Raw genomic sequence first — 9,336 nt, 5'->3', positions numbered from 1 at the left:
TGTTCGTTCGTTGTATAGTTCCCCCGGTAAATACATTTCTAATCATTTACCTTTGATTTAGAGTTTCCAGTATGAGGGAAAGATGGCTGAGGAGTATATTTTGAGCTCAGCTTTGACCAAAAAATGCCGATCTCACCATGAAGTAAAGCCCCTTTAAGCGGTATGAAGTGCGCCATTATATTCCGTCTAGTGGGCAGTAATATCTGACTTCCCGTGATGGACACTTTCGCTTGGTCTACAGTGTGTACATTTAAGAGTGTTTCGACTTAAAAACAAGCAGCAATCTCTTCAAACACCTACCATTCCTTCCAAGACTTTTCCAAAGCACACGTGTTCTCCATCTAACCAGGGTGTTTTGATTGTTGTGATGTAGAACTGTGATCCATTAGTATTTTTGCCAGCATTTGCCATACATAACCAGCCTGGACCAAAGTGCTTCACATCGAAATTCTCATCATTAAAGTTTGTTCCATAAATACTGTAACCTAGAAAAATATCGACAGTAATCTCAGAGTACTAATTCCACTCGGTATCCTAATGAAACAGAAAATGGTCAAGGGCGTTGGAATGAACAAAACATCGTAATAAACGTTACAATGCATTTTTTGAGACAGACATTAAAACTAGCTGGCAGTAAAAAGTAGAATAGACCTACCTCCTGTACCATCTCCTTTGGTAAAATCTCCTCCTAAAAGTAAGAAAAAAAAATCCGCAATGATTTCTGAATACTTGCAAATACGGTTATATTCGCATTTGACGGCTAAATAAGCGAAGACAAAAGATGTATTAGAGTGTCAATTTTTTAACACATCATACCCAAACATCATCACCCAGGAACCATTTTGGAACTAATTTAATAATCTGCCTTCTTCACCATTAATTATTTCGACGAAATCAGTGTGAACGGACTTACTTTGCTTTTTTGTATTTCCGTTCAGTATGTGACATCATTTTAGGCGGCTCCCAAAAGATATGAAAACTCCATGTAAATCGCTTGAGTGCAGTTTCTCAAAGATCGGTTAGAGCTAACTGAAATGTATTTATTTAGAATTTAAACCCGCGATTGGGCTTAACACATAAGCCCGAATGAACATCAAAATAACTACATAATTTAGTATGACTGCTTTTCTTACAAATCAGATCCAAATTTCAACATACCTTGAATCATGAAGTTTTTTACCACTCTGTGAAAAGTACTTCCTTTGTAACCGTAGCCATACTAAAAAACAGATTTAGAAAAATCACATTTAGTAAGTAGAATTGGTCAAAAAAACCTTTCGAAATAAGAGACTGAGGCGTGTTGCTTAAAATGGATAAAAGGGAAGAAATGAAATTTTAAAATAACGCATTTTTTGTTTGATTCCGGGAAATCCATAACTGAGAAGGACAAACAGAATAGCTAATGAATTGTTTTTCTGCCGCCCAGTTCCCTGTAATTCATGTGTAATTTACATACATGGAATTAGCGAATATGTCTCAATGTTTTCATTCATTGTTATTTAATTTCCTAAGTTTCGTAAAAGACTGTCGTTGCAAAGTGACGACTAATTTCCAAACATGATGAACTTCAAGGAAAGAATATTCCCTTTCCTAAGTAACTTATGAGACAGAAGGGAATAACCTCACCTCGTTTCCCGCTAAAGATACAAAGTTTGTGACAGTCTTGGGAACCGTGTTGCCAAATAAACCGAGGACAATCCTACCGGCGGGCTGTCCTCCGATGCCAATGTCGAAAAAAACTTTCCGAGTCACAGTCGTGTCTGGGTCCGCTTTCACCAACATCGCCATATTTAACAGGCAAAACAACGAAACCTTTAAAATCATGGTCACGATGATCTGGTCTCAAAACCTAACTAAAAAATTTAAAATGTTTTTCTCTAAGTAAGGCAGTTTTACAAGACAAGGAAATAAAGAAGATATTAAGATTTAATAACACGTGTCACAGATCACGTTAGCCATTGGAAGGTTAAGTTGACGAGAAACAACGGATCTTTGTTATGAGCAGGTATTTTTCCATTTAAACAATTACCAGCTTTTAAGTCGTCCCCAGACTTCTGCGCTTAATGGATATTATTTTTGAGTTTTGAAGCAAGAAAAGATTAGATGCGAGTGTGGGGAACGCACGCAGAGAGTCGCGACTCGCTTCAGTCACCCGAAATTAAAACTTATCACCGCCTGAGTCAAAAGCCAAAGCCGAGCCATGATCAGTGTTAAAAAATTCAGTAAACAGTGAATGTCAGATACAGAAAAACCTGCGTTAAAAATAATAATGATAATAAATGCACTTTGTTGGAGTGTCAATATATTAAGCAAGAAAGTGCTAATTGGGGACACTTTTTTTACGTCTCCAAACGTCTCCTTCTGGAGACGGGACCGCCATTTTACGTGGTCATCTGAGCCTCGCGAAAGTCTAGCTGTTTGCTGTGCGAAGGAAGTACCCTTCATTGCTCAGTTATTTTAAGACCCTGAGTAATGGTCCGGCCCCGGGAATCGAAATCGCGACCTCCCGCTCTGCAGTCAAGCGCTCTACAGACTGAGCTAATCCTTCCCCGGTTAAGCCGACACGAACTCTCCAAGGGAACTTTTCTTTTCATATTTTTAGTAAAAAACTGTCACATAAAAGGATTTTGACCCAAACTCAAGCGTATGAACTACACATGCAAAAAATGTTTAGAGTTGCTAACTTTGTGAACAAGCCCTCTGGAGCGAGTAGGTATATGAAGAAAACGAGTGCTCGTGTTCTTTTCCCTCCCCACCCCTGTCCCGAGAGTATGCTACAAGCTATAGAGTTGCGAAAACGGAAGTGCGGCTGCAGTAAAAGCAGTGCAGTAAATTATTGCGATATTTATTTAACTGTATGAACCACACTAGCCTGTTCCATGCTCCGAGATAGTGGTGAAAAGTCGTTCAGTAAAAAGAACTGCGAAAAACGCGCCCCTTTCCCAAGTGGCGTGCGTCTTGTTTTCGCTTGCTCGTTTTAATACGTCCCCACTATACTATCTGAGAGCCTAGCACAGGCTAGAACCACAACGCAGCAACAGTTTTCCTTTGCTTTATTAAGAAACGTTGTCACATCTTTCCATACTTTTCCACTACACAATGCAACAAATCATGTGATATTACACTAGCTAAGCAAGCCTATATGATACATCTATACTTTGAAATTTCAAACCAGTAAATAACACTATATCACTAAAGGGAACTCTAATGTACTCCCCATGATAGCCATAAGATGCTGTTTCCTAGGCAAAGAAAATAGCGCAAAAAACAACAATAACGATAACAACTGAAAAAGCACGTGTTTTGTGGCACTAAACAAGAACACCACTCTTTGGAACTGTAAAGGGCCAGTTGAAGCCCTCTACCACGCCTGAATCTGTGATCTTCACTTGGTTTTTAGGTCGGTCAGATTGATCCGTCTCCAATTCACTGATTTCTTTTACGATTTTCTGCCGAGACAATTTTATATATATTAAATAATTTTCATTAATTTTCCTTTCATGTGATTGTATCAGTTAAACGTCGATGATGATTATTATATATATTTCTTGTTCTGTCCCGGGGGTATTCAAAGTTATACGAAATAATTGAGATTTTTTTGTTGGCTACTAAGATAGCCTGTGAACCTGGCTAAAAGAAGTTTTCTTGCGCTGTTAACGCGAAGAAGGTTGCGTCGAACTCTGGCCAATTGCTGAGCAATGAGCAAGGGAAAAAATGTGGGATTTCAAAAAGAGAATACTCAGGGTACGAAATAACAAATAGTGGTAAATATTTAATGCATAATTCGATGACCATCGTTGAGACTGAAAACGAAAACCTAAGTGAAGTGGCTCTCTGTTTAGATGGGAGAAGACTGAAAATCACGAGTAGACGGCGTGGGCAGAACTGGGAGAATGGGGTAGAGGATCTGCGTCCCTTTTCCCCTCTTTATATCTCCGCCAATTTTTCCTATTAAGAAGCCTGTTCACAGGCTACTGAGGACTCTTCTAAAATGCTTTTATTTTCCAAGCAATTCTAACGGTGCCTTTAAATGAAGGAATTCTAAATGACACGAAAACAATTGTTTTATCATATAAAACACAAAACCCTATTTGACTAACCATTCCTTCAAGAACTTTGCCAAAACATGTGTGCTTTCCATCCAACCATTTTGTCCTGACTAATGTGATGTAAAACTGCGAACCGTTAGTGTCCTTTCCAGCATTAGCCATACACACCCAACCTGGCCCATAATGCTTCAGGATGAAATTTTCGTCATCAAAGTACTTTCCATAAATACTTTTAGCTGAAAATGTAACAAAGGAGTGAGATAATTACAGTATTAGAACGTACCTGAACAGTCGTTGCTTATAATGATGACAATGATAACACACAGAAGAAGAAATGTAAGATGGTAGCTGACTATTTGCTTGCCGAATGGCGTCGTTTTAGATCGTCTCGACTACAAACTGATGAAGGACCAAGAATAGATCTTGACAAATTTCCAACCCAGTTGTAACCCAATTCTGTTACACTTACGAACAAAAAAAAACACTTAGACGTCTTCGTCTAGCTCTGGTACATTTCCCTTAAAACATAGTCAGAAACACCATGGATAATAGAAAGACTGGGTAGGCGAAAACAAAGAAACAATCAGGCAAAATAAAGAGAAAGAAAAGGATCGGTTATTGTTTCCAAAAAAGTCCAAATTTTGTATTAGACGCAAGTAAAAAAATAAAACACTTAAAATGAAGTCAAGTTGAGTGGAAAAAATTTACTTTTTGTCAAATAGTAGAGGCGTGGCTACCTTTACGCCATAACACAAGGAAAAATGTCAAAAAAAAAAAGGAATGAAAAACAAAGCAATGAAAGAGGAGACGGTAAATAAGGGATAGCTAAAAAAAAAGGTGCGTTTTCCCATGTAATTCCATTTTCAAAGACTCAAAAGGAAATGTTTTCTCTTTATTTTACAACTGCTACTTGAAGAACGGGCTCCCAAGACTAAGAGATTTGATTATTAATTCACCATATTGATAAAGACTGGAAATTTAATCAAGTCACCAGTGTAAAAACGATTTGAGAGACGGGATAGTTGATTTGGGAGACTGAACTCACCTCTGGCAAATTCTAGCTACGTCCCTGATTAGATGCAGTTCTGAAATGCTTACCAGTCCGAACTGAATAGTGCACGTGGCTAAATAGTGCATTTTCCGACAATATCGAACAAAAGAAGCAAAGCTGATTTTACTGTTAGGAATATACTTTTTTTGTTACCAATATTTCGGAAGGCACGGCCTTCCTTCTTCACGGTCTTACATACAACGATAAGGTTAACCTAAGACGTTACAATTTAACGTCTCAAGCCCCCCCCTCCCCTCCCCCCCCCCCACCTTCCCCACCCCAATTTATCGTGAAAGTTTTGTTGTCCGCCCCACAACAGATACAGCCGGTTGAAGAAACAAAATTAGCAGGTTAAACAACCCCAATAAGTGATGAAATAAGATAATATTAGGTAGATAAGTAGGAGAGAAAAATTCATCTTACATCCAGATCCTTCACCGTTGTCACTGAAATCTCCACCTGCAATGGCAAAAAGCAAACGAAGCAAGAAGAGATTAACTCCTCAATCGACCTAAAAGCGATATTATCACCAAATCCTGCATCAAATCCCTAGGAATTCGTTGCAAGTTAAAGCAAAGTCAAGCCGAGAAACAAGAAAGATTTTTAAAACTTTTTAAAAGGTTATCCCAGAAGGCTTACCTGGGTTACCGTGGCAACCGCGATATTTCAAAACACAACAGGGTCGCAAAAAATTAATCTGGAAAAGATTTTTTGAGGTTAGTCACGTGACTCGTTCATATTTGTTGTTACACATGGTTTCTGAGTCGACATTTCTTGGTTTTTTATCAATTTTGTGAGGTTATCCAAGTAAACCAGGAGAGCTACGTAGCTTGTAAGAAAAGTGCAATTTTACATGGTGAACGTGGTATCACGAACATGAGTAAATCAAGTGTAACAACCTAAGCAAATGGTCTCAATTTATATCAGCAGTATATGTGTGCAAGGGTGTAGGTATCAGATGATTTTTCACCATGAGCTTCTACATTACCGTCTTCCTGGGATACTAGAGCAGGCGGCTGGCACCCCTGTTCCCAAGGAATCCTTAGCTCTTGAAACCATGGGAATAGAATACCGCATTCTTTGGATAATTATTATCATAAAGCCAAAGACTGTATGGAAATAAATGTATAGCGTGATAAGCATTTTTTTTTTGGCTACGGGGCTGTCTGTATTATCGCGTATTATCAGGGCCTTTTCTTGAGAGGTTTTGTAGACGTAGTGCTTTTCACGTTAAGCATAAAAGAGCGTGTTTGATATATTTTTAAAAGGTTTTTTGCTATTTCAAAAACGCAAAGCTTAGAGAGGGTAGAGAGACAAATTCTGAGACTGTTTCACTGCCCAAACTTCTGTCTCTAAACAAGAATATCCCCATAATAAACTAACCGTTAACTTGTAAAATCACACTTTCCTTTCTTCTGGACGATACATCAACTACTCACAAATTATAAAACAAACCTTGTATCATGAAGTCCTTGATCACTCGGTGAAAAATTGCGCCCCTATAGCCAAAGCCGTACTACAAAGTAAAACCAAAACAACAGATTTGACATGAATCTTTTTTATTAGCGTAGGGAGAACTCAGGTAGGTTTTTTGGTGTATGTGGCGAGCAGTCACGTTAAGAATAGGAATATACAGTCGAGTCCCGAGAACTCGAACTCTCGCTAACTCAAACCTCGCGCTAACTCGAGCCAAAATCAATTTTCCCTGGATTTCCTTCATAGAATACTCGGTTACTCGAACTCTCGAAAACTCGAACATCCCGGTAACCCGCGGCCAAAGTAAGTTTTGTTTCCCTACAAATGATTTTTATTTAATTTTACCCTCGATAACTCGAACTATGTTTTAAAGCGTAACAAGTCGAAAAAAACGTCGACAATGAGACACTGAATTTATTGCAAAACTGCCGCGTATTCTTTGCCTGTACTTCTTTGTCAATCTTGTTCAAATGCAGTGTCCAGCCCTGATCATGAATATTTAATACTCAAGTTTTTTGCTGCCCTTGAAGTGAAATGTACATAGCATGATACTTGCATTCCTTCCCCAACCATATGCTTATTTCCTTATTTTAGGTTATTTGCTTCTAACTCCCGATAACTTGAACTCTTTGCGAATTTCCTACTCGGAATGTTCGAGTTATCGGGAGATGACTGTATTTCTAAATGATAATGATTCCCAACGCGCCAAAAAAGAATTTTTGTTATTATGTACCAAACGAAGAGTTTTAGAGAGAAATTTGCGTGTGTGATAGTTTCCAAATGTCTCATTTTCATGTTTGTTGAGCAGTTGATCCTCGAAGTTGATATTCGTGGATGTGTTTTCTCAGCTGTACTATCTAACTCATGCCAAAAAACAACAATGGCGGACTTCCGTTATAAATCGATAAAATCATGAAAAGTCGATAATATCCATTTGACAGAGCAATTTAGTTTATCGATTTTCACCGATTTTCGGTATCAATCGATAAAAATCACTTGATTGCTACCGATTTTTATCGATTGACTACTCCGGGCTTTTAGCGTTTACGAAGTCGTTCGCGTCGCCAGTCGCGTAAATAAACCAACTACGCGACAGGCAAGCGACGCGAACAATTTCGTAAACGCTAAAAGCCATGCAAGAGACAAACCCGGCTCTGCTCGCAGGATATTAGATACAGAGGAGAGGTAGGTCGAAGAATCAAGACTGCTCGTAAATCATCCTCACTTCTCTTTTCCATTCTACAAAAGGCAAAAGTCCGGATATTTCACATACTTTTTGAATGATTTTGAGAAGATTTTAACCTAATCGATCGTTCAGCTCCCTAACCTACGAATGCAGCAGCCTCTCAGCGATCGCAACTCGTGACAAGAACGTCCCAGCGACGAGAAGCAACTTGAGAGGCGATTGTATTCGCCGGCTATCGGTTATTATGAGTTTAAGAAGTAAACGTACCTCGTGGGAAGCAAGGGCCTTGAAGTTTTCTACGGTTCGAGGAACTGTTTTCCCGAACAACCCAATAACAATTCTTCCTTTTTCTTGCTCGCCAATGCTGATGTCAAGATATACCTTGTTTGTGACCAGTGTATCGGAATCAGCGCTAACAACAAACGGCACGAAAAGAGCGTTCATGTAGTAGATGGTGGCAAGAAGGAGAAGAACCATTTTGAAAGCCAGACACTGATCGTCAAGTTAGCAAGCCTTTCGAAAACCAGAGTGATGGTGCAGAAGTGAATGCGTAGGTCTCATATTCGCTGCCACGTACACATATCTGGAATGAATAAACCCTCTGTGTTATCAATTGAGGATTGTTTCATCTGACCAGCCTGCTGTAACGCAACACTCACAGTCTTCAAATGCCCTGCTAAACTTAACATTTTAGAGATCTTCTGTAGAGATCTTCGTGTGCGCGTATGAAAGTAACCTGTGATTTGGCGTTTTTCTTTTCTCTTTTTTTTTTTTAAAGGAAAGGGGAAGAAGTCGCTTCTCTGAGTACCAGATGTTTTTCCTTGCGTGCGGAGGGATGCCTCAACACATGGGACACATCTCAGGCTGCAGGAAAAGTCTCTGGTACGCAGGGTAATCAGTGGTATCTAATCGCACGTTTAACTGCAGGAGAGGTATTGAAGGGGTAGGGGCAGGAAAATGAGAAAAGAAATTAAACGGTCTGTGCACGTCTTTGAGCACATCTTATCTGTCTACTGATATCTTTTAGAGCCAACTGAGACTGATTTTCTTTTTCCAGAAAAAGCAAATTACCATTCGCTAAATGGTGCTCACTATGTCATCAGTCGTTTCATTCTTATTTTCGCGTACTCGCCACTTATACGGATTGATCATGATAACTATTAAATTCCTCGGAAAAAAGGGAAAACTATTGGTGGAAAGACTAGAGGAGGTTTTTGTTTTTTTGTTTATTTATTTATTTTTGTTTTTCTTTTGCAAGTTTTCTTGTTGAGAACAAATCAAAAACTAAATAAAAAATATTTCACGCTGTAACTCGGAAAGAAAAAAATTGAATTGCCCGGGCGAACTCCCAAAGATTTGAACTCCTAAACGAGACCAATCTGGGCGTGGCTCAGTAGTAGGGCCCTTACGAAACTACGAAGGCGACGGCAAGGAGAACGTCAACAAAACAATAGGTTTAATGAGCATAACAACAACTCTGCAAGTGCATCACGCTTGTTTTGTACATTTCTTTGCTGTTCCTGCACAACAACGACGTGAAATGACCACATTTTGAGGGAGCTGTGTCACGAAAT

The 9,336-nt window shown here is 39.1% G+C and overlaps 2 protein-coding genes across 2 annotated transcripts in view; both read right to left on the bottom strand.

The window, feature by feature from the left end:
* LOC140936615 (peptidyl-prolyl cis-trans isomerase B-like) overlaps positions 1-2,343 on the bottom strand; it is a 3,413-nt gene extending 1,070 nt beyond the window's left edge. Inside the window, exons 1-4 of the mRNA XM_073386111.1 lie at positions 1,627-2,343; positions 1,159-1,219; positions 656-688; positions 301-485 (exon numbers count right to left, since the gene is read on the bottom strand). Of these exons, the coding sequence (XP_073242212.1) occupies positions 301-485; positions 656-688; positions 1,159-1,219; positions 1,627-1,824 (477 nt within the window). The 5' untranslated portion in view covers positions 1,825-2,343. The remainder of the gene's footprint in view (positions 1-300; positions 486-655; positions 689-1,158; positions 1,220-1,626) is intronic.
* A 693-nt stretch (positions 2,344-3,036) lies between these two features.
* On the bottom strand, positions 3,037-8,362 carry LOC140936614 (peptidyl-prolyl cis-trans isomerase B-like). The gene is made up of 5 exons (XM_073386110.1): positions 8,030-8,362; positions 6,556-6,616; positions 5,524-5,559; positions 4,101-4,285; positions 3,037-3,449 (listed from the first exon to the last, which is right to left on the bottom strand). The coding sequence occupies exons 1-5, from the start codon at positions 8,237-8,239 to the stop codon at positions 3,312-3,314; spliced, it is 630 nt and encodes a 209-aa protein (XP_073242211.1). The 5' UTR covers positions 8,240-8,362; the 3' UTR covers positions 3,037-3,311.
* Between the last annotated feature and the right edge of the window lie 974 nt (positions 8,363-9,336).

The sequence above is a fragment of the Porites lutea genome, chromosome 5 (assembly GCF_958299795.1).
Source record: "Porites lutea chromosome 5, jaPorLute2.1, whole genome shotgun sequence".
NCBI lineage: Eukaryota > Metazoa > Cnidaria > Anthozoa > Scleractinia > Poritidae > Porites > Porites lutea.
This window is presented reverse-complemented; position numbering and strand designations above follow the sequence as displayed.

Bases quoted from the DNA above. Each gene is read 5' to 3' on its own strand.
- LOC140936614 (XM_073386110.1), bottom strand. From the start codon at position 8,239: ATGGTTCTTCTCCTTCTTGCCACCATCTACTACATGAACGCTCTTTTC. The intron at 4,286-5,523 runs GTAAGATGAATT...TTACATTTTCAG, and splicing joins CAACGGTGAAGGATCTGGAT to CTAAAAGTATTTATGGAAAG. The intron at 3,450-4,100 runs GTTAGTCAAATA...TTGTCTCGGCAG, and splicing joins GCAAAGTTCTTGAAGGAATG to AAAATCGTAAAAGAAATCAG.